Source organism: Delphinus delphis, chromosome X (assembly GCF_949987515.2).
Source record: "Delphinus delphis chromosome X, mDelDel1.2, whole genome shotgun sequence".
Lineage (NCBI taxonomy): Eukaryota > Metazoa > Chordata > Mammalia > Artiodactyla > Delphinidae > Delphinus > Delphinus delphis.
In genome coordinates, this window is record NC_082704.1 from 98,047,617 (window position 1) to 98,073,955 (window position 26,339).

The following is a 26,339-nucleotide window of genomic DNA, read 5'->3' on the forward strand; positions in this document are numbered from 1 at the left end:
TGATGACTCATAAGAAACTGCTGTGTAAAAAACTTAAATTAAAAAGAACTAATACTAAACTTTCTTTGGGTTATTTGTATGGATATATGTTAATATAAATGTTTCAGACATTACATGCAATTCCTAAAAATCTTGTATGTTCTGGTATAATGTTATAAGTCATAATTCTAGTTATTATTTTAAAACGCATATCTCAGAAATAACTAAATTTCCTTGTCAATTGCATTATCATGAACTTTCATCAAATCTTTAACCATGGTCATTTTTAAGTCTTTTGTCATTTACAGACAGTTCTGGGTGTACTCTGATGCTTTTGCAAATATGTTCCTATAAAAGGGTTTCATCTTCAAGGAATTCATGGAAAAGTTTGAAAAGCACAGGTTCCTGGTAACTGACTATACTGCTGAACTGAATGAATAACCATTTTCAGAACTCTAATGGAAAACTGATGAATTCATAAAAGTGCTAACAGAAGATCAAGATGAAAAAAAAATAATTACATGGACTGAGTGAACTGATGAGGATGATTATAATTTTTGTGACTTTCTGTTTGTAAAAAAAAAAAGACTATACAGTAGCTGGAAACCATAAAAACAGAATGTCCTGCATAAATATTTTTGCTTTATCTTAATACTGAATAAAATATCATAAAGCATTTCATTCAGAAAATCTTGATGTAGAACCTATTTTTTTCCCAAGGCCCTTGACTGGAATTTAAGAGAATCAGCACTCTCATGAAGGAAAATTTCTTGAGCAAGTACTAAATATTCTGTGTATAGACAGAAGAACAATTTTCAATCTTCATGTACCCATTTTCTAAATGTAAAAATCTCTTACACTTATAGCAGGGCTCTGTCATTGTTGATACCTAGCAGACCTAATGGAACTGTCAAAGATGAAGACAGCTGAATGTTATGGACTGAATGTTTGTGCCCCCCAAATTTTCACATGCTGAATGAAGCCTTAATGTCCAGTGTGATGGTATTTGGAGATGGGGCCTTTGGGAAGTAATTAAGTTTAGATGAGGTCAGGAGGGTCGGTGCTCATGACAGGACTAGTGTTCTTATTAGAAGATGGAGAGAGCAGAGCTTTCTGCTCTCTGAGAATTGGCCCTCTGCAAGCTAGGAAGGGGCTCTCACCAGGAACCGAATCTCCTGGTACTTTCATCTTGGACTTCGCAGCCTCCAGAACTGTGAGAAATAAATGTCTATTATATAATCTACACAGTCTACAGTATTTTGTCACAGCAGCCCAAGATGGCCAAGACACTGTTATTTTTGTAGTGATTTGCCATTTGAAAAGGGCTTTTCCTGATGTCACTCCACTTAATCCTAATAGCAATCTGGTACAGAAGGCATCAGGGGCCCAATTTTACAGATGAGGAAACAAAGGGTCAGAGAGACTAAATAATTTGCCAAGGGTCCTGTTGTCATTAAACAGCAGAGCCAGGACTTAAAGCCCATCTTCCCATCTTAGATTCATTGCTTTTAGCACCACACTACTCTTAGAATGAAACTAAGGAAAGACATTCTTACGTGTTTGTCTCACAAACATAAAAGTAATCGTCATCCTCATCCCACAACCAACTGCTAGCTGCCTAGGTCGTTCTGGTAGGCCTCCAAAACTCAAGAGCTTTCTTTCCAAAACCCATCTTCTCCATGTGGAGCTAGGCTGAGTGGATCTGAGATAATTATCCACATGTCAAGCAGCTACAGAAAAGTCTTGGTGGGTTATAGTATGAATTCTGAGGCTAGGCCACAAACGGCATTACAGCTTCTGCCTTGTACTCCTGCTTTACTTATTCTTGAAGCCAGCCACAAAGTTGCGGGAATACTCAAGCAGTCCCATGGAGAAGCTCATGTAGAGAAGAACCAGCTAGACAGCACCACCTCACAAACAGCATGAGTGAGCCACCTTGGGAGTGAATCCTCCAGCCCCAGTCAAGCTTTCACATGACTGCAGCCCCAGGTGACTACTGTCTGCAACCTCACGAGAAATCCCCAAGACAGAACTACTCAACCAAGTCACTTGTGATTTGCTGACCTAGAGAACCTGTGAGAGGTAATAAATGATTGTTGCCGTTTTAAGGCATTAAGTTTTGGGGTTGTTTTGCAGCAGTAGGTAACCACAAACTCCTTTTCTTGGCTAAAGTAGAATGAGCCCAGCTCTGTCCTTTGCATGTAGAAAGTTCACAACCCATTAATCCTCCTTACTTCATGAATGCTTCCCTTAAGGCAGGTACAGCAGAATAAAGACTAGTGGCAAACAAGTTGTTACGCTGCTTCAAATGATTAATGAGGGCATTTGTTAAAGAAAGAAATGGTAGATCTCAAATAACCCCTACACTCTTCCAACACCTGAGGAGAGGTGAGGGAATCTTTTAGGAGCAGCCCATAGCACATATCTAACCCTTGGCTTAGATTCATCTAAAGTGCATGGCACATCAGGGAGTAACAGCCCTCCCTGTGCCCGGAGGTACCAAAATATAAGAGAAATTCAGGTCTTTAGTTGCAATGCCCTAATATGCCATAAGATGAAAATGTTAGTCTATGAAAATCTGGAATTCCCCCTGTGAGCACATCTCTTTCTGTTTTGTATTTGTCTTATCAGCTCACTTTGTCTGAGTGTGAGATTCTTTATATTTATTCATCATCATCTTTATTCTATTATACCATAAAGAAAAGAATCATTTTATTTAATTGGTTTATTTATTTAATAGTTACATTCATCGTATTCAGTTTTTTAAACTGAATACAGTGAATAGAACATTTGCTAATCCAAATCTGTCCCCTTAGAAAGAAACATAATGAAAAAACTAAGCAATTTGGGCTTCCCTGGTGGCGCAGTGGTTAAGAATCTGCCTGCCAATACAGGGGACACAGGTTCGAGCCCTGGTCCGGGAGGATCCCGCGTGCTGCGGAGCAACTAAGTTCATGCGCCACAACTACTGAGCCGGTGTGCCACAACTACTGAGCCTGTGCTCTAGAGCCCATGCTCTGCAACAAGAGAAGCCACCACAATGAGAAGCCCATGCACTGCAATGAAGAGTAGCTCCCGCTCTCTGCAACTAGAGGAAGCCCGCGCACAGCAACGAAGACCCAATGCAGTCAAAAATAAATAAAATAAATAAATTTTTTTCTTTAAATAAATTTTTAAAAAAAGCAATTAGTAGAAAACACTATTTATGTTCATAATTGTAGCTACATCACTTTAAATAAAATTTATTTATTTTTCCGAGTACATGATCACATGAAAGATTAATAATTATATATAGTCATGGCAGCTAATTTGGATTTTAAATCCTTTTCAAATATATTTTGATATTAATCTCTTATAAAATTAAAAATGAGATACATTAAAATAAAATTATTTCATCATAGATATTTAGTATTAGTTTAACACAATATAAGAAAAATTCTATAAAGAAAAACACACCTGTTTTTTATAGGTAAAAAAATTTAATGCATGAGTTATAATTACTCTAATGGAGCTCTGAAACTTAACAAGATGTTAAAGATCATTTCTATTTTTTTTCCATTTTTAATATATATTTCCAGGTACCCTACTGAATGGATACTAATGAAAATTAAAGGAATCATGAAATTTATATGTGAAGAAACACATGGCACTATGAACCTCACTGTGATGGTAAATTTTATATGTCAACTTGGCTAGACAATGTATCCCAGTTATTTAAGCATCACCCTAGAGGTTTCTATAAAGGTATTTTTTAGATGTGATTAACATTTAAATCTGTAGATTCTGAGTAAAGCAGATTAGCCTCCATAATGTGGGAGGGCCTCATCCAATCAGCTGAAGTCCTTAAAAGAAAAGACTGAGATCCCCAGAAACGGAAAAAAATTCTGCCTCCAGACGGCCTTTGGACTCAAGACTCTTGAGTATCAACTCTTTTCTAAGTATCAACTCTTTTCTAAGTATCCATCCTGCTGGTGTGCCCTGAAGACCTCATACTTCCCAGTTCCCACAGTGGCATGAGCCAATTCCTTAAAATCCCTCTCTCTTTTGCTCTTTATGAGTGTGTGTGCATTAAATAAACATAAATAAATATATAAATAAATATATATGCATATATATTATACATATATATAGAGAGAGAGAGAGAGAGTGAGAGAGAGAGAGAGAGAGAGAGAGAGCGCGCGAGCATGCTAGCTCTCTGGAGAATGCTAACTAATATACTTACTATTCCTAGCAAATAACAACAGTGGAAGAAAAGATTAATAATAATAAAAGGGGCGTCCCGGGTGGCGCAGTGGTTAGGAATCTGCCTGCCAATGTGGGGCAAATGGGTTTGAGCCCTGGTCCTGGAAGATCCCACATGCCGGGGAGCAACTAAGCCCATGTGCTACAGCTGAGCCTGTGCTCTAGAGCCACAACTACTAAAGTCCTCGAGCCTAGAGCCTGTGCTCTGAAACAAGAGAAGCTACTGCAATGAGAAGCCCGCACAACCCAACGAAGACCCAAAGCAGCCAAAAGTAAATAAATTTAAAAAAATAATAGAATGTAGTAAAACTCTTATTTTTGTAGTAGGATTGAGGAAGTGATATTTCGTTTAACCCTTGGTATAACACTGAAGTCCACTGCACCAAAACTTACACTATTAGACTGGTTGGATTGCAGAAGATACAGAAAACAAAATACAGTGCATAACCTATAAACTCACTCTTCAGTGTGTGTTTGTCTAAATGCACCTATATTGCAAGTTGCCACTGGGAGGGGTGGTGCTAACTCTTCTTATCAATATATTCCTTAAATGTAAGACAAGTTCCAGGCTCTTCCTTAGGCCTGCTTCTTTTTTCACACCCCATCTCTATGCAAGCTTAACCACTCCGGGTAACTTCCAAATCTGTGTAGAAATAACTTCACCCCTGAAATCTCCTCTTGTGTTTTCAACCATTTCTCATTCTGGACATCAGCTATATCTTAGACACATTATTTTATCACCCATAATCAACTCCTTTTCCTGAGTTTGTCTCTGGTTATATCACCATCTTCCAAAGAACTGAATCTCAAAATCTTAAGAGGTAAGCACTCTCTTAGATCTTCAATTCCACACATCCAGTCAATGTCCAAATACTGTTAATTGTAGCTGCACTGCATATCTTAATTCAGTTCTTTCTTTTCACTCCACTGACACTGCTCTAGCTCAGGCTCTCGTGGCTCCTAACTGCTCTCACTGACTTCATTTCCTGCCTTATCCTCCACAACGTATGTGCTCACACTCACACTCACACACACACACACACACACACACACACACACACAGACACACACACACACTCCTACAAATTATTCTGTCACACCATTGCTAACCTAAGTCTAATTATGTATTCTCCTGTCACCCTTTCCTGAAATATCCTTCCCTCTCCAACCTCTTTCTACTTTACAACATACTAATCAAATTTATGATTTTTAGACAAAATTTAACCTCCTGGGAGCATTCCAGGACCCCGCTCATTCTGATCCAATCTCCCTTTCTCTTGCACGCTCTGTCCGCATTTTGTAATACTTCTCTACAGAAGTACTTACCGTAGACTGCCTTGCCCGGATATACTTGTTCAAGTACCCACATTTGATTGTTAGCTCTTTTAAGACAAAGGCTGAATCATTCCTCCCTGTATCCCCTCCATCACCTCTGATGTTAACTTGCACAGAGGAAGCATTCAAATATTTACTGAACTGAACTCTTGGGTTGCCAGCGGCATCCTGGTGGATGTAAACTTTGAGAGCTGCTTGTAGTTATAACAGGCTGACAGCGGGTGCTAGATGTCAAAAGAACGAAATTTATATGGTTGACTCCACTTCTTCTAAAATAAGCAACTCTCTACTAGACAATACCTGAGAGGAAGATATTGGCTGGCATTTCATTAGCAATAGAGATTTCATAAAAATGTGGAGAATAACAGTCTTTTTATTTCACCATGAAGCATTTCTTACATTTGGTTGCAGCAATGAATGATGGGTTGACAAAGCTGCCAAAGAACTGTCAGTTAATTCAGAAATCCTGTGAGAGTGTTTTTATTCTCATACAGTAGAGCATTCTCCTCTCTACAGCCCTGTACACCAGCTCTTTAAGCAATACGACACAAATTCATTCTCTTAAAATTTATATGATGTCACCAAATTTCTCAAAGAATTTTGGACTAGTTTGAAAAAGCCTTTGCTGAAAAAATAATTTTAAAAGAAACAACTCTCTGTTAACACTTGGTATTTTGTTTTAGCAGTTCCACCCTTGTGTTAGATAATAAAAGGCCATATATTATTTTCCCTTCATATTCTCCCAGCTCCAGTTCCTCTGTACCAGATTCATCTCATCTTGATAGTATCTACCATTTAATGAGAATCTAATATGCGCCAGGTCTTCACTTTAGAAACATCATGTAATTTTATCTTTATAATCACCCTACCAGCTTAAGTATTATTATTATCCCCACATGACAGATGACGGAACCATGGCTTAGAGAATTGAATCTACTTGGTCAAGGTTGAACAGCTAATAGATTACTGAGGTCCACTATCCTGCACATTTCCAACACATGTGAGAGACAATCCTATAATTAGACTTGCAAATACATAGAAGACAACAATATAAATGGGAGCAGTAAAACGTTATATTCATATTATAGTAAACTGAGGTCACTCCTAAAATTTTAAGTTCTCAAATAAGTATTTCTTTCTATTTTTTGACTAACAAGCCCTTACTATTTGATGTGCTTCAGGCTTTAGAATTATATAGACACCAGTTTAAATCCTAGTCCCTCACATGACATTTTACTAGGACCCCAGACATGTTATTTAAGCTCTCTGAGCTTCAGTTTTCTGTCTCTATAATAATGCCCACCTCCTAAGGTTACAGTAAATACTGAAAAGGAAATAGCTTACATCAATTGCCTTGCTTTTTGTAGTATCACTCACATGAAGGCTTTTCCAAATATTTGTTTAATTCTATTTATATATCTTATTTCATCTTTTCCAAAGCAACTTTCTCCTTTTGATCTTCTAAAACTCTCTCTCCATTTTTTTGGGGGGGTGTGGTGGGTAGTGGAAAAATCTGATAGTTACTTAAGAGCTTACTAAATGCTTTAAATGCTCTCCCACTAAGCATTCAAACAACGCAATTAGATTATAATTAAAACAACAAGAGATAACATTCACTGAACTCTTACTATGGCCAGGAGCTAAGCGCTCTTCAAGTAATAACTCATTTAATTCTCCCAACCTTGAGGTGGACAGAAGTAATCTTATTTTATAGAGCAGGAAACCGAAATCAGATAGTTTACTGAGATTAGTTGTTTGTTTAGGGTCACAAAGGTACTAAGTGGCCAGCCCAGGCAGCTTGCCCTTAAAACCTATGTGTGCTATTGCCACAGATCTTTAAAATGGTAATGGTGGGGATTAGGGAGGGAGAAGCTACAGAAGCAAGGTTCTCAAATACAAATGTCAGATGAGCCCTGCTCACCAATATTATTTGAGGAATAAACAGAACAATAAGAGAGCAGTTCCTTTTTTCCATATCCTCCTTACTGCTATGAGAGGTATTATGGTACTAAGATTTGCAGTCGTAACGGACATGAACACGAGTTTTGCATAATTCAGAAACCTCCAAGGAAGCAATTTTAAATCCTTCTTATCTGTTTTTGATCTCCTGACCTAGCCCTTTTACAGAAGAAAATGACCAGGAATGGTGACACATTCAGCAACTGAAGGAAAATGAGCAGTTTGACCATCAGAAACAGCAAGGAGAAATTTTTACCTGAATGCTCTTAGAGTGAAATTTATTCTTTCACCTAGATTATTACAACATGATTTCCAACAATATAATCACCTGAAAACAACAGATACCATGGAAACAGTTTTATACAGTGAAACATGGTTGGTATTTTGCAGCCCCAGCTACTAGTAGAGAATTGCTTTTTACTGGCCTTTTCTCTTGACAGAATATAATAACTATGTACAGACTTCCCCAACTGTTCAAAGTTATGAACTGGGATTCATCAAGGAGGGAACCATGTTTCAATATAGTACTATATACTTAATGAATATTTTTCTTTATTTAGCTGATTCCTTTTTAAGTATTTCTAGAAGTTTCAGGGCAATAAAAAAGGAATACTGAAATCTTCAAATAAGAAAATACAATTTTATGAGCAAGTATCTTATTTCTATGCGTTCCCTGAAAACCAAATCTATACTAAGAAAAATTCTATTTTGAACACGATTGGAACTTTACGAGTACTCAATCTCCATCCCATTTTATTGATTTCAAATGGAGAGATAAACTGAAGTACAGCAGGGTTGCAAATGACATTGTTTAGATAAACATATCTTGTCAGAATTATCCTGGTACCAGCATTAGAGGCTCCGGGCATACCGAGAACTAAGATTCTGGCTTAGGCTCTAAACAAGAAACACAACATGTCTCAACAGACACCTGATTTTAAGAAAATGCTTTTTTGGACCATTTGAGTTGGAACCTTTCCACTATGCTGCAAATATTCATAAAGGCATTCATTCCTAAAAGACAAAAGCTTAGAAAAGCAGAACTATTCAAATCACTGGATATTAGCAGAGATATACAAAACTGCCCTCCAGTCACTCAGTTTTAATCTACATCATGAAAAAAAGTCGATACAATATTTAAAAAAGATTGCAAGGGATAATGGAAAATGTTTAGACAAAGCTGAATGGATACTGTAAAATAAATGAGTGTTATTTTCCTCTTGGGGGAAAAAAAGAAGGTTTTTTCATTGGTAAAATAACAAATGACTTTCTATATAGTATGTTTGGATTTGTATAAACACCTTAGCCCAATTTCCATATTTCTCAGGCAAGAAACAGAGCACTTAACTGTGTAGTGGGAATCCAGTCTCATAAATCGCTCACTCTTTTAGGCCTTTGTGTATCAACCTGGTTGGGGAAGCCTCATGGTTCCAGTCTGAGGGAGGAACATTCTACTATATCAGTTGGACAGCTCTCTATGTTGGTCATTACAAGGCAATTTTGCTCTTGTATTGCTGGTTTTAGAAATGGCATTCTATACATTACACAGAAGTGCATTCTTCTTCTCCAAATTAGCTGTGGAAGAGACCGACTAGTTTCTTGCCAAATTAATTTCTCTTCTTCCTGGGCTCAACACTGGACATTATTTTCCAGATTCCCTTGCAGTTAGATGTGGCCATGTGACAAGTTCCAGCCAACAGATTATGAACAAAGTAATGTGTACGACTTCCAGGCCTGGCTCATAATAAATGCCAACGGTCAATACTCGTTCCCCACCTGCCCGTTAAATGCATAACACTTTGATGTTCTGGATACAAAGGTTGGAAGGGGCTTGGGCTCCTGAATGACTTCATTAAGTGCTGCTTACTTTGGAATACACCAGAATAAAAAGTGAACTTATACTGTGGTAAACTACCAAGATTTGAGAGCTTACCTGTTACAGTGGCCACTGCCACCTAACTAATACATTAGCATATATCCAAATACATTGTTTAATCAACAATAATTAAAATTTCAAAATCAAGAAGAGTCTAGTTTAATTAAATATTCACTACAACTGAAAGGGGAAATGTCTCCAGGAAGTCAATCAAAACATCCGTAATTGCCGACTGAAACCGTCTTTAGTCCTAGCAGTCCTAGTGATTCAGGTCATTAACAAAAACATCAAAACAAGGTGGGAAGTGGTAAACATTCTGAAAGGAACACACACTTCTAAGCCAGAAAGAGACATCTGCAAATTCTAAGCTCTGTTCTTTGATTATTTTGTAAGCTTGAACAATTTAACCATTCTCAGAAACTGTTTCCTCGTCTATAAAATGGGGATTATGAAATTTAGCTGACAGGATTTTGTAAAGGGTTTACACACACACGCACAAATACACACACCACACACAACATGTACTGCCTGATACCTGGGAGGTACTCAATAAAATAAGAGCTATTATCACTATGTACCTAATAAATGTAAGTATGACTAATAATATTTTCCAAATATTAACCTTCGATTCTGGTCACTCTTTCCCCTCCCCCAACATACTGGCAGCCAGCCATTCTGCTTCTACTTCCTTAGGGAAGTGTTGACACAACAGAATGTATATTATGAAGACACAGACTCTTGGTTTTTAAGTTTCAAAAGCCTAGGCCTGGTATAAGACAAAAGCTTAGGAAGGAAAAAAGGATGATTAAACGAAGGTTTTCCCTACCCTTGCACTAGAAAAGATTCCTCTGGATGTGGGAGGGGAAACGAGCGGGCATTGCAGGGGAAGTAAGAAAATTTAATATTGATATGTATCCCTGGAGGGAAAGGAGGTGGAAGGAAGGGAGGAAACCCAGGGAAATCCAAGAGAATCTGATAGCAGAGGTGACCTGGGCCTTATTTCTGAGGAGAGCCTCTGACGAAAACAGGACGGAAAGCAGTTTCCCTTACCCTTCCCTCTATCCCTCTTCCTGACCTCATGCACAATCACTCTGAATCATCCCGTATAAAGAAGAGTAGGTGCAATGTCTAGGCACATGGGCCTTAAACAGCCTCTCAAAGTTCCCACCCACCCCAGTATGGCATGAGGAATGGTACAACGATCTCTGATATTACACAATGAGGGCATCCAAGCAGCAGAGAGACGTCTAGATCTGAAAGTGCCACTGCAGACAGGAAACAAAGATGGTCCAGGAAGCAACTCCCTGCTTGAACCAACAACCAAGGATATGAGCAAAGAGAATGGCATCTCCATGGATGCCAGCCCAGATCAATGACAAGTGAGGAGCAAATGTTCTGCCGCAGCCATGCTCACCACAGCAGCCCCCCGCTATGCTTTGCGACTACATAAGTCTGGATTGATGAAAATTATATTTTCTCTATTCCAGAGAATTACATTCAGGTATTGAAAGATAACATTATGGACTAAAAATCTTAGTTACAATAGTTTTTTTTTTGTAATTTGAGTTTTTTAATTACTGCAAAATATTGGAGATTTTTTAAACATCTTTATTGCAGTATAATTGCTTTACAATGGTGTGTTAGTTTCTGCTTTATAACAAAGTGAATCAGTTATACATATATATATGTCCCCATATCTCTTCCCTCTTGCATCTCTCTCCCTCCCACCCTCCCTATCCCACCCCTCTAGGTGGTCACAAAGCACCGAGCTGATCTCCCTGTGCTCTGCGGCTGCTTCCCACTAGCTATCTATTTTACCTTTGGTAGTGTATATATGTCCATGCCCCTCTCTCGCTTTGTCACAGCCTACCCTTCCGGCTCCCCATATCCTCAAGCCCATTCTCTAGTAGGTCTGTGTCTTTATTCCCGTCTTACCCCTACAATAGTTTTAATATACAACTGTTGAGACTATTTTTATAAACGTGATGGAGGTTTATGAACTTAAGTCATTATAGAAACTTTTCGTACATGTTTCCTTAAGTTTCACGTGCCCATTACGAAAAGACTTACTTCGATCAGTAATGACTGTCCTAGCCTCTTGATTGCTGGTCTTGTTTTTCAAATTCTGGGCAGCAGTAATGAGTTCTTCCAACTGGGGGCGCCTCTGTTCCAAATCCTGCAGTGCTGCCTGAAGGAACAGATATAACAATATTGAGGTTCTCCAGCACTGTGCATTCCTTTAATGGAATACAAAGAAAAGTGTAATTTTCAAACCAACCAAAGCACTTTTAGAAATAAAAAAAGATGTTACTAGATATAAATCTCTAATGTATAAGGCTTTACAGAGAGCAATTTAACAAGAAATGTGTTTCATTTTTAGATATCAAAACTATTTCAAGTGAAAATCTTGATTATGGATTTGCTCTACTATTTAAGAGATTAGACGGCGTCATTTCAGAGTACCTGGGTTTACTTAAACCAACATATGAGTGCCATGAGTAAAAAAAATGTAATTTTGAATTATGACAACGTATTTAAGAGAAAGACACTTATTTATACTTGTAATCTCATTCTGTGCAGTGTCAAAATTAAGGTGTATATTTTAGAAACAGAAAAAGCAGAGAAGTGATTTAAGAGATGTAACTTACTTAACTTCTTTGTACCTGAAACTCCTCACCTATAAAATGAGGTGATGTAGATGAGCTAAATTAGTCTTTCCCCAAAATCGACTCCAGTAACAATCACCTGATTCCTTTGCCTCACTTCTGAGTGAATGAATTAGATGGCAGGAGGAGGGCTGGAAATCTGCATTTTTAACAAATTCTCTGCTTAATTTTTATGATCAGGCAAGTTTGGAAAGCATCAGGCTAGAAGTTAATATTTGTATTCTGTACTACAACTGACTTTAATACTGCTATAATAAAAGTACCAAAGACAATGAAGCCAACAAATATATATATGTGGGGCTGCACCCGGCAGGCCTACAAAGCCTGCGCCAGCCCAGCTTCAAGACTGAAGAAGGAGCCTGGAGTCAGCAACAGAGACATCAGTGGTTTAATGGATGGGGGAGCTGACCTGTCTGAAGGAACGTCTTGGAGGCAACACCCCAGCGTGTGTAGCAGACAGCAGGCAGGACATGGCGGCAGTCTTCACTCCCGGTGGGAGTGGGCCAGTTAGAGGGGAATTGACATCAGGTGGGCTCATTAGTTACCAGGGAAACCAGCAGAGGGGCACGCCTCTCACCGCCCCTCTGATGAAAACAATCACCAGCTGGGGCCTGGGGCAAGCATGCAGGAAGGTCGGTCATGTGGATAAGATACAGGCGAAACAGGCACTGGTCGGGCAGGGGATGTACAGAGAGCAAGACAACAGCCATCTTGAGTGGTCTGACCATACAATATATATTTAATTATAGGTAGCAACGTCCTCCTTCCCTGAAGTGTCCATCTATTGACTCTGTCATCTACTCTCTCTACACTAAGGGCACAAATCCCAGTGATATTTACAAAGAAGTTTCGGGAAAAGTAAGGTATCTCCCTTGTTCTTGTACTAAAACCGAATACATTTTATTGGTTGTTATTAGTTTAAAACCAGTATGTGACAGATGTTTTACACGTTTTCTCATTTTTCGTCTCCTAATAACCACACTAATAACTAAGCCAGAAGTCTTTATGGTTTTAAATCTTATGCTCTTTCTACTACCACATGAGGCCAATGAAAGTGAAGAGGTGAAATGTGGTAGATGGTAATGTTTATGAACATCAGTTATCTACTATGCCCTGGTGCTGATTTTCTAAACACTTTTGTATTTAGAAAGGCCAAATTTTTATCATTCTGTAGTGTTTTTCTGTGAAGAGGTAGGGAGATAGGCCTCGTGATTTGAGCTCAATTGCTTTTAGTAGTGTTAAAATAATGGGAAGAACTTATCCAAACATCACACATCTATTTTGAGCGTTTTCACCTCTCTACCGAAAAACTGGAGGGGTTAACTTTTAACAAATTTTCCACATTTGTAAGCTGTGATTGCTCAGAAGAAAAATCCAATTTTCAGGTTCCTAACTTTTATGGTTTCTTTACACAAAAGTGTGTTTGAAATATGGAACAAGTTGCCAAAGACAGCTATTGACGTGAGTGGCCTAAGTCAGCTGGAGAGTACTGAATAAATTCTAAAGTAGGAGCATATAGTAGCAGACAGATTTTACGAAATCAGATGTCTTCCAGGATTAGAATGTTACACTCTGGTCACCTGTGACACGGCAAGCTCAGAAGGTACTTTGGCATTCCTGACTCTTAAATGTTTAATACATTCAATAATAGATTTTTAAAAAAGACTTACCCAGAAACCATAAAGTCAATTCTTCCCCTCTATATACACATAGCTAGCCAAGTACACAAATTCATTCATTTACTCACTCACCTTTTTCATTTTATAAATATCAAGTGTAGGCACTGTTTTAGGTGTTATGGATATAGCAGTGAATGAATACATTAAGTTTGTTTTATGCAATTTAAATAAAATTTTGTGTTTTTTGATACTTGGACACTTTTATATAGCAAAGATTATCTTTCTCATCATTTTTTCTTTGATTTAATATTAATCCACCCTCAAACAACCAGGCCATTCTTTGCTTCTAAATTCTGGATACATAACCCAATGATGGCTATACTTTTCCCATTCTTTTAGGATTATAAAGTTCGTTTAAGAAGTATGCTGTAGAAGTAACTTGATCAACTTTAATCTGAACCTTAACCAGGCTCTAAATTAAACCTGACCACAATGAACAGCTTTTACGGCTGAAATGAGCAAGCATGTCAATTTAGACTTAAAACCAGCCATTTTCCTCTCTAATGAACAAAATAGGTCTCAGGATACTGTGAAACCTGTTCTCTAGTTGGGTGATTCTCTAACTCTGCTGACAGACACATGCTTTATCAGCACCTGAGAAGATTCTTAATGACATCCTTAGAAGCAGCTCCTTAAAAATCTAAGGAGATTCACAACTGCAATAAAACCATGCCTTTCTAAGATTTCAAACAAAACTGTAACTTTATCCCACTTTTTGGTCAACACATACAAACGTCCATTTCAAAAAAGAAAATGTACAACAATAATAATTATGTGTGTATGTATATATATGGAATTTATGAGATGCTAATATGCTAATTAAATAGTGGTTTCTCAGTAGACCAGAATGGGAATTTTCTTCTTCCATTTTCCTTCCAGAAATAAAGGGAAGGATCTGAATATGGCATTCATTTAGTATTTTTTTAAGATATTATACAAACAGCGACTGAAATACCTTCTTGCTAAAAAACAGGACACATGCACGCAATGAGAGGAACAATTATTTTTTCTTTTCATTTGGTTTTCTTTTGAGTGTACTCTATTTATTTGCTATTACAATTTCTTTAATTTTATAATCCCATAACTTCTCAAATACAATGACCTTCATCTCTATTCCACTGAGCCACCCACAGATGAGAGAACACCTTACATCTAATCATTACTCAAACTACCCACTTCCCAAATATCCATCTACAAAATTCTGTTCTCTGCCCCCAATCTGGTGCTCATACCAGATGCTACTCTCTCAGAAACAGTTTCTACTCTAATCTTCATCCTCATATGACCTCCAGTTGTCTTCTATTGTTCAGTTTCTTTATTCTAGGTTTAGTGGTCTATATTTGTCACACTAAACAAGTAGAATGCTAATTAGGCTTATTTTTCTGATATGAGCTCAGATACTTCTAACTTAAGTGAACAAAACTAGAACTATTACATGCTTAACAGTAACTAAGCATGATAATTGAGCACGTCTACAGGGATCTATCATTCTGGAAGAAACAAACATAAGGGAAGAAAGGAATCAGTGCTATTTCTAAGGAGTCATAAGCCAGCTACCGGGCTCTACTAAAAACAGCTTACCCCTTGGAGATGAGAATTCATCATGGATTCCACTAGCTGAGCAAAGATGGAGAAAAAAAAAATCTTCAAATACAAAGTGAATCAAAAGTCGTTAATCCTACCAAGTCTCCCCAGGGTTGACAGAAATGGTTATGAATAGCAATTCTGTGAAAAGGAGAGTTAAAGGATGGAGCCATGCATACTAGAAGTAGGTTATTTTAGGCTCTTAGAAAGAATTACAGTTCGTAATGCTATTTGTTAAAATACTACCTAAATAATACTCAAATAGAAAACTCTATATGTGTAGTTGAATATTTAGTATTTATATGTCTTAGACCTTAACCAGAAACTTGTTATATTTTTAGTATTTTTCTACAAAAATCAACAATCTTCACATAGTTAACTTTAGAACAAAGGCCCATGGTGATTTTCACTTGTTGCCATTTTCAGGAAATAAGCATGAATTCAACTTACATGTAATGTAAAAATGGAGACCTTATAGTCTTTTATTTACAATTTTAAAAATTAACATTAAAGATTGACAAGGTGAGACAGTTTACAGAACTACTTTATGTATGGAAGAAAATAAGCATTTAAGTCAGGTAGGTCCTAAATTGTAGCCTTTCTAGTAACTGAAAGAGATTTACCCGTGCGGATGCTAATCATCTGTCTAGCTTTCAACTGCCTCCTGGAGGGCCTTAATTCTGGCTTCTATTCTTGCATTCGGCTGCCTCTCCAAATACATTGGCTAAACCCAAAGTTGTCTTTCTTGTCCTCCACTTCCTCACTTCTCATTTACATTTTAAACTGGCCTGGATACTTTCCTGCTGGGCATAACTTTTCTACTTCTCTGAATGTTCTACCAGCATCTCGGTTGGCAACTTCTTCACAAGCACCTTCTAACTGTGGTTACCCTTTTGTCCTTCATTCACTCAAGAAATACTTTTTATAAAAGCATTTTACTTTTATATAATCTAGAAGTTACAGAAAATTTGTAAGAATGGTCAAAGAACTCACACATACCCTTCACCCAGATTCACTAATTGTCAATAGTTTGCCACATTTTATCATTTATCATTCTATCATTACATATACACATAATATCTGCGTATGTAACATTATATATATTCTCTTCTGAACCATTTGCGAATAATCTGCAGATAGCATGCCCTTTACTCCTAGATATTTCAGTGTTTATTTTTTGGAAACAAATGCACTCTCTTACATAACCTCAGCTCAATTTCTAGTTCAGGAAATTTAACATGGCTTTAGTATGATAATCTAATCTACATTCTTTATTCATAGTATAAAAAGTACTCCTTTAATTGCCTTTCATTTACTGGTCCAGCCTCATGCATTGCATTTAGTTGTCCTATCTATTTAGTCACCTTTAATCTGAAATAGTTCTTTGCCTTTCTTTGAACTTCATATCGCTGATTATTTTGAAGAATACAAGCCAGGTATTTTGTAGAATGTACCCCAGTTTGGGTTTCAGCAAATACTCTTATATATTTATGTTATGTCAGTCATTGAGCTAGTCATAGGAGATATAGCAGAGAAGGAGGAAAAATTATTATTCTCAAGTGAAAAATGAACTAGTAGTGAGGAGAGGCAGTAAATAAGCAATTATAATAAACTGAGGTGAGTATTACAATAGGGGTAGCACAGGGAGTTATCAAAGCATACAGCAGAGATATCTAACCAAATTTAGGGTGTCAAGGAGAGTCTTCTGAAAGAAGTGGAGCTGGTTCTCAGCTCTTCTTTATCTAAACTACACAATTTTCTTGTGTGCCTAACCTCCATTTTTTAAAGTTTTTTTCAGCTTTATTTTGGTAGATTTGACAAATAGAAATTGTATCTAAAAGTATACAACTTGTTTTGATATATGTATACATTGTGAAATGATCAAACTAGTTAACATATCCATTATCTCACAGTTACCTTTTGTGTGTGTGTGTGTGTGTGTGTGTGTGTGTGTGTGTGATGAGGACACTTAAGATCTATGCTCTTAGCAAATTTCAAGTGTACACTCTTAGTAACTATAGTTACCATGCTTTACATTAGACATCTAGAACTTATTCATCTTATAACTGGAAGTTTGTAGCCTATGACCAACATCATCCCATTTCCCTTATCCCACAGCTCTTGACAACCATCATTCTACTCTGTTTCTCAGAGTTCAACTGTTTTTAGATTCCACATATAAATAAGATTTTACAGTATTTGTCTTTCTGTGTTTGGCTTATTTCACTTAGTATAATGTCTTCCAAGTTCATCCATGCTGTCAAAAATGGCAGGATTTCCCCCTTCTTAAGGCTTAATAATATCCAATGTATATATACCTATACCACAATTTCTTTATCCATTCATCCACTGATGGACATTTAAGTTGTTTACATATCTTGGCTTCTGTGAATAATGCTGCAGGGAATATGGGAGTGCAGATATCTCTTTGGGATCCCGACTCCATTTCCTTTAGATATAAACCCAGAAGTGAGACTGCTGGATCATATGGTATTTCTATTTTTAATCTTCTGAGGAACCTCGTTACCAACAGTGTACGAGGGTTCCCTTTTCTCCATACCCTCACCAACAGTTGTAATCTCTTGTCTTTTTGATAATAGCCATTCTAACAGGCGTGAGGTAATTTTCATTACCTCACACCTGGTAGATTTGCATTTCCCTGATGATGAGTGACGTTGAGCACCTTCTCATAGACCTGTTGGCCATTTGGATGTCTTCTTTGGAAAAATGTTTATTCAGGTCCTCTGCCCAATTTTAAATCTGATTATTATTATTTTACTCTTGAGTTGTATGAGTTTCCTTATACATTTTGGATCTTAAACCCTTATCAGATACATGGTTTGCAAATACTTCCTCTCATTCCATAGGTTGCCTTCTCATTCTGCTGATTTTTTCCTTTGCTGTGCATAAGCATTTTTAGTTTGATGCAATCCCACTAGTCTATTTTTGCTTTTGCTGCCTGTGATTTTGGTGTCATATCCAAAAAATAATTGCCTAGGCTAATGTCAAGAAGCTTTCTTCCTGTTTTCTTCTAGTAGTTTTACGCTTCCATGTCTTTAAGTGCCATCGCTGCTAATTCCCACTGTGGTGGCCCCGAGAAAGTGCAAGCCTTTTATGACTGAGATCTAAATGACTGAGGACTTTAGCTGCTGCATTTGGAAATCCATCACTACATTGGAGAGAAGAAGCCAAGCCTCCCACAGACTGCTCCCCACCAATGACTGAATGTGATGAAGATACTAAAGCAGAGTCTTTCTTGGGAGAGCTGGGGCTCCTCTGGCTGACTGCAGCTCCATGTCTCCCCGACAGCTTTGCTGAACCTTCCTCAGACTGTACACTGGGGTACTTCTACCCAATTTTCTCTCCCTTTTTCCTTCATTTCGTGTCAGACTTGCATTTTGGTCTAATGGCTGTCCCACCTTCCCTGGCTTCTTGTCTATTTCCTTTCACATTGATATTTTCTCTAATAAAATAATTTCCTGTTTAATCCTGTCTTAGGACATTTAAACTTAGGCCCCAACTAACACACCCACTTTAGCCCTTCTAATCCCTAAACCTCTCATCAGTTCTTCAGATCCACATAATATGGTGACTCCATGATATTACCACCTGGATGTATAGTTCACAATTTCTGGACATTACTAATATACCTCTTAAGAGTCAAGTGAATTAGTATTTTTAAATTAGCTGTATTAAAAACCACTGCTACTTTTTTTTTTTTTAAAGGGCATGACCATTATTTTCAATGAGCCTAGACGTTAACTGAAGGAAAACAAGATTATTTATGTGTGTTACATGGTGATGGGGATGGTTGCGTTCTACGCCTGTAGCTCAAGAACACTGGGATATCAAAGCAAGACACCAGGAATCCTGAAAGACATGACAAAAGGAACTTTGAGGCAAGTTTTCTGACTACGGAAGATAGCAAAGCTAAGACAAAAAAAAATAAAGTCTTTCTGAGTCAGAATTGCCCTGGGTAGGCAGAGACCTCAAGCAGGGCCAGCTTCACAGGCATGCAACTTAAAAGTAGCTGCACTGGGCTCTGCAAATAGAAGGGCCCCTTACTTGGTTTCCACTGCTGTTGCTCTCTTGAAATTCTTTATTATTTTTTAACAAGGGGCCCTGCATTTTCATTTGTCATTGGGGCTCACAAATTATGTAGCCAATCCTGACCTTAACCCTGAAGTGAGCAGAGAATAATAGTTGTGTATCTTGCCTGAAGTGATGGCCAAGAACACACTTAAATGCAAATTATGTCAATCAGATGCCTCTTGCTTAGTTCCTGAGAATTTGTTCTAAATTTCTGTAAGGAGCAATCATGAAGCTAAAAAATACATATTTGAGAAAAAAAAATATCTCTTGGTCAGGAAAAGCAGAACAGGACACTTGGCAGTCCTCTGAGATGGGACCCTTTTACTACCAATGGTTATTGGGGAAGCAAAGTCACTGTGATTGTAGGAGAAGTGAAACAGGGGACTTGACCTATCCCAAAAGTGGTGAATCATCTGAGAAAATAATTTGGGACCAAAAGGGGAACCTGTGGTTCCGGCAACAATAATGGCCACTGGGATCTCAAATTCCATTTCACGTTTTAGCTAAGTATTAGTTTTACCTAAGGCTAGGGTGGCCCTGGGAAATACACCTGGGAAACAGCTAATCCCACAGTTACTAACCTGCAAATGCCAAGCACTCGGCTAATAGAAAGATAAAACCTGGACTCTTTTCTCAAGGAACTCATAATCTAGCAAAAACTAAAGACTCATAAAGAACTAATACAGTGGGAAATAGTATTAACAACAACAACAATACTTGCTATTGAGCACTTACTGTGCACCAGAAGAATCTACCACGGATTAGTGGTTACGGGAATGGATTCTGGAGTAAGGCTGCCTGGGTTTGAATCCTGGCTGCCATCTACTTGGTTTCTTATTTTCAGCAAGTTATTTAACTACTCTCTTCTTTATTTCTACCACTAAAATGAAAATAATAAGAGTACCTACCTCTTAAGTTTGTTATGAGAATTACTCGGGTTAATATTTATAAAATGCTTGGAACATTTCTTGTTGCATAATAAGAACAAAGTTCTAAAGACAAATTTAATTAATTTCATCTTCATCATACTCTAAGAGGTAGGTACTATTTGCTTCTTTTATTATCCCTAGTTTACAGATAAGGAAAATGAAAGTAAAGGAAGCAATTTGTCCAGGATCACAGGTTAATAAGTGGTAGAACTTCGAATACAAGCAATTTGGCCCCAGGGTTCACACACTTAAAAGCTATGATATTAGGATATAGTTACAAAGTACCTATGCTATAGTATAGCTATCCTATAGTATGATATAATTATTATACAGGTGTGATTAAATGGGACAAGAGCATTGAAACGGGATCATTCAAGGGGAAATTACCTATTCAGCTGATTAACTACTGAATCAGTCAGGGTTCCTGCAATAAGCAAATGGCTCATATACACCACTCTATATAAAATACATAACTAATAAGGACCTACTATATAGCACAGGGAACTCTACTCAATACTCTGTAATGGCCTATATGGGAAAAGAATCTAAAAAAAGAGTGGATATATGTATATGTATAGCTGATTCACTTTGCTGTACACCTGAAACGAACACACTTTGTAAATCAACTATAGTCCAATAAAAATTTTTTTAAAAAATGGGATGGGAAGCCTTTCCTCCTCAAGGCCTGAAAGGCAAACTAGAGGGTACCTTTAAAGAATCTGAGAAGTAGCTACAGCGAGAGGACCTCGATAGCAGCTGTGGCTGTCAGTAAAGGAACCTAGTCATCCCCTGACTCACTCTCCTGTCACCCTCTGCTCTGCTGGTGCCTCCCGTTAGGAGGATGCAACTAATGGGTCAGCAAGCCCACTGCTCCTGTCCATGTTATTCGTCCTCCCAGGGTAGAACAGGAAGTTAGAAAGTGGATCTGAGAAACCGTGAAGCAAAAGTACCAAAGTGAATGGTAAAGATAAAAACAACCACTAAAAGGAATCAGTGAGGGGAGTAACCATATATGAGAATTCTCAGGAAAGACTTCATAGCAGAGATGGTGCTGCACTTGAACCTTGGAAGATTTGGCTAGGTCATGGAGTGGGGAGCATTATTAGGGAATAGAAAGCAGGAGCAAAGGCATGGAAATGAAACAAAGCCTCAGCTGGGCTGGCTGGTGTCTAGGATTCATTGGAAATAATGGGAGATAGGCTTAGATAGGTATAGTGGAAGTCGTTTATGGTTGGCTTTTTAAAAATCAGTTTGGATTTTATCATGAGGAAATGGGAAACGATGAAGACTAGAAAAACTGAAGCTATGGGAGCCAAGATTTCTGTAATCCTTTGGACACCTTATTCTTTCTGGCTGGAATACCTTCCTCGGTTCTTAGTCCTCTCCTGGGAATACAGTCAACAGAAAACCATAAATAAAAGTGTTGACTGACCAACTGACGGGACACAATAAGGGGAAACAGTGATACAAGAAAGAAAATTACAAGATAAATTCCACACTGGAAGGGTGTGGGAATTACTAGAACACACATCCTTGTTTTGAGCAGTGTTTATCAGTATTATAAATATTACTGATCATTTGGCCAACTTTAAAAACAAAAAAAGTGATAGACACCTAAGAAATGTGCCTCAGCCTCCCAAATTTGAGGCCTTTCTTATAATGGTCTAATACAAACTAATCTGCTATTAGTATGCTATTTTTTTAAATAAATTCTTTCCTTTTGTTGAAAAAGAGATGATGATGATCATTTCAAGTTATTCTGTCACAGAAAACTTAAAGGATTGATTTACTTGTCATTTCATAAAACCCTTAACATGCAAAACAATGAAAACTCCTTTCAGTTATACAAGCCAGTAAGTAAATGTGGTCTAAATTGGGGATCTTGAAATATAATCTGAAAGTCAAGAAGAATTTCAGGCTACAATTCATTGATAACGATTTGCAAATACAGTTCTAAGCTGATAGAAAGGGTGCTGACATTTTTTTAGCCATTCAACATTAGGTCTATTAGTTATTCTCCATTGTTCACATGTCTTGAAACCCTATTGTTCTGTAAATTTAGCATATCGACAGAGGATAATTGGGGCACTTTTAAGACAAGTTTTTGTCACATGTATCACATTTGTGGCCTTCTGATATTTTGACCCAATAAAATAAGTGATATAATTTCTTTTTTACCCCTACATATATTTTAGAAGAAACGGAAAACCGAAATCATTTTACAATATACATATTTTGGAATTATTCCTGCTCAAACTTTTCATTATTCATTTCTTGCTCTAGCTTGAAAAACACCATTTTTGAATCATTTTGACTTCAACTGGTCAGGATAAATTTTCTTTTATCTAATCAGTGTACCCTATACAGCAAATTGAATTATAAGTGAACCAAATTAATAAAATGGAGGATAAATTACATAACATGAATAGTGAAATGTAACTATCTGACGGCATTATTTCTAATATTTTGCGTTGTACAGAACTTCCTGATTTTGCGTCCAAAAGATGTTGTCCAAAGCCTATGTAAACCCCAGATAAAGGAGGCTAGAGCTGACAGATAATTGAGCACTGGTCAATCAAATGGCCAGGAAATATTTATTGACGGTATTCTATGCACAATACACCACAGTATGGCATGTATCTTGTGGGTGACAGAGGATGGCATAAAAGACCATCCCCAGTGAATTCAATGAACTTGCAATGCAATCAGGGAGACGACCTTCAGGCCTATGCATGCGTGCTCACACATGCAGTCAGCCAATAATAGAAGATAATATGTAAATGACAAATGCAATAGTCCACAGACTGCAGACTCTATGCTAACGAGATTCTGAAGAATGGGATTTTAAGATGAGCACGTTCAGGGAAAATGCCAAAGAGGACCTGGAGTTATAGGAACCTGGCCTATAACTTGGAGGATGAACAGGATCGATAGATAGCGACCTAGTGATAAGAGAGAGGGGGATTCCAGGACAAGGACTGAGCTCAAGCCAATGTATGGAGGTGTGAATACACTAGGGTGATTGGGCCAAAGTGGGGAAAGCAACTCTGTAGTGAGCAGAGAATTATGATGACTGTGATCAAGTTGGGAGGGGAGGCTGGGGCTCTGAATACCAGATGAATGAGTAAGGACACTATGTTGAAGGCAATGGGGAATCTTTGGAGGTCTTAGAACAGAGGAATGCCAAAATCAAAGTGGCATTTTAGAAATATTAATCTTGTACCATTGCATCCAAAGTCCTTTTGAAGAGAAGACTGAAAAACTCAATCGCTGCAATCTAAGAAAAATCTCATCTATCTCCTCTTTGACTAAATTTCCTGTCATGAAAACATGCAAAACATTTCCAATTTAGCTTCAGGCATCCTTTTATTCCAGGAGAAAATAACTCCATTGCATATAAATAAATTCAACTCCGCTCTTGTAAAGAACTATCCCAGAGAATTATTAAACAGATTTTCTATCTCATTTGTAATGTTACATTAAATAGGGTGGGGGTAGAGAGGGACTGTAGTTTCAGTTTAGAAACAAGTAAACATTCAGAATATGTTGTTAAAATTTTAAATTCTTGCTCCAAAGAATAAACAGAGACTCTCAGAATATGAGAATTGGGATTTCTCCAGAAATATAACTTCAAAGATTACTATGAGTGGTAAGAAGAATTATCAATATAATATTATGATGTCACATTTTGTGAACCTAACGTTTCAGTAGCCTTTTTTTAGTCTATTACTGCATTAGATATATGATACTTTCTTTGGGAAATGAGTCTTCAGACAAGACTCTCGTCTCTAGGAAAGGAGCCTGACTGTTCTTTAACAAGTACTCTACTAATCCCCTCAAAAATAAAAAGTCAAAGCAAACAAAAGGTTGTGCTAAAAATTATTCAGCCTCTTCATGTCTTCAAAACATTTTAGAGATGCCACTTATTTAAGTACTGATACAAGAACCTTAGTTTTTGTTGCCAACGGTAGCCACCAATAAACTGAGGCAAAGCAAGAGATGTTGGTGTTCTGTGATACTACCTGTACATGGCAAGTGAAGTGGAGAAACGAGCAATTATCTAGAGGTGATTAAATTCATGTACAGTCAACTGGTATAATTCAAATGATTCTTCCCATCTTCAAATGGTAGATATTAAGATTTGAATTATCAAAATAATTGGCACAGCTGTTCAATTCATGTTGCATATATAGGGAGAGAATCAGGCTCAGTTTATTTGTCTGTAAAATAAGGATAATTACATTTAGATCAATCAGTCTTGGGGCGATTAAAACTATAAATATATTTCTAAGAATTCAAATACCTTAGGTACAAATTAGTCAAATATGGCTAGTCCAGGTTTCTTTATAGGAACAGTAATTGGGAAATATGTTATGTAGAATATATGTAATCCACCAGGTTTCAACCTTCTGACTTCACTATGTTTTGAGTGTTACGAAGTGAAGACGACACATGGATAGTGAACAATAATGTGCTTGTGCTAAGGAATGCTCTCTTAATGGTCTGCAAACCTCTTTGAGTTTTATAAGCAAGTGTAAAATGTGTCTGTGTGTGTGTGTGTGTGTGTGAGAGAGAGAGAGAGAGAGAGAGAGAGAGAGAGAGAGAGAGAGAGAGAGCGCGCGCACCTGTGTGTACTCACACAGGAGAGGCAAGATCAAAAAAGAGAAGAGAGGTATGCACAAATCTATATCAAACTTTCACATCAAATGGTGTGATGTGTACGATTTGGACATACATATAAGGAATAAAAGCTTAACAATTGGGTCTCCTGTTTCAAAATAGACACCATACCTTGCATATTCATAGAGACCGACATTAATCTATTTCTTCTCAGAAATTATATGACTGGAGAAGAGAAAAATCTGTCTTTGATTGGGTGCTATGTGGTTAAGCCATGGCTTAGCTTAAATCATTTATGAAGATCATTTCTTGGTAGGTGAGTAGAGTTGCTATTATGGAGTGTTAATACACTTGCAGCGAAGTGTTGCTGGGGGGTAGGAGGTGTTAGACATTGATCAGGAGCTTAAGAGATGAGCTCTTTATTTTTGCTGGTGTAAGAGGACAATTTCTATAATAAAACAATGATTCTTCCTCTCTGTCAAAAAATACCACTTTATGACATAAAAGCTCTCTTCAGTAAACAAAGAACAGACTGTTATTAGGAGATATAAAAATTACAATAGAATGTATTTCCCTGTAGGAGCCCAACAGCCTTTAACTCAACTGGAACTTGCATTGTGACAGCTTTTAAAGGAGGGGACATATTCTATGGGGAGAAGGTCAGATATCCTTTTCAATTCCCTGGACTGTACTCGTTCTCATCTTATAAAAATGGGTCTACATTAGCACACGGTGCCAGTGAATCACACACTTGCACTGCAGCATGAAAGGAGCCCAGCTTGGGGGGAATTGCTTTATGTGGCGTAGTTCCACGCAAACACATGGCTCAAATGAAGCTGATTCCAAGGAATATGGAAACTTTATGTTCTGTTTGATAGGAAAATGCACAGCTTCTCAACTGGGGGCTTCTAGATCTGCTCCAAGGGCAAGTGTGATCAATCCCTGAACGGTTTTTGCAATGCTGCACACCTAACCAAGCTGTTTACATTACCCGGAAGAGTTAAGTTTAATTCTGTTTTACGGGGATGGTTGCTTATTATTAACACTCATTTCAATAAATTTTAAGTAATTTAAAAAGCGGCCGTAATCCCTGGAGAAAGGTTGCAGTAAGAATTCTTCACCTATCTACTTTTCTCCGTTTCATTTACATGAGGTGAGCCAAAGTGCTTACCCTTTGCTGCCTCAGACGCTTTAGTGGCGTGAGACTAGGCAGCGACCAAAACCTATAATAAATAAATCAGTACTGTTAGTTGGTTCCAAATTCTAATACCTCAGTCTTAATTCTCTCTCCCTCTCTTCCTCCCTCCCTCTCTCTCTCTCTCTCTCTCTCTCTCTCTCTCTCTGTGTCTCTGTCTGTCTGTCTGTCTGTCTGTCTCTC

The 26,339-nt window shown here is 37.6% G+C and overlaps 1 protein-coding gene across 3 annotated transcripts in view; it reads right to left on the reverse strand.

Moving 5' to 3' along the window:
- DMD (dystrophin) overlaps positions 1-26,339 on the reverse strand; it is a 2,124,682-nt gene that overhangs the window by 629,857 nt on the left and 1,468,486 nt on the right. For all 3 annotated transcript variants that reach the window (XM_060001925.1, XM_060001919.1, XM_060001920.1), the window contains one exon: positions 11,462-11,579. In XM_060001925.1, the coding sequence (XP_059857908.1) occupies positions 11,462-11,579 (118 nt within the window). The remainder of the gene's footprint in view (positions 1-11,461; positions 11,580-26,339) is intronic.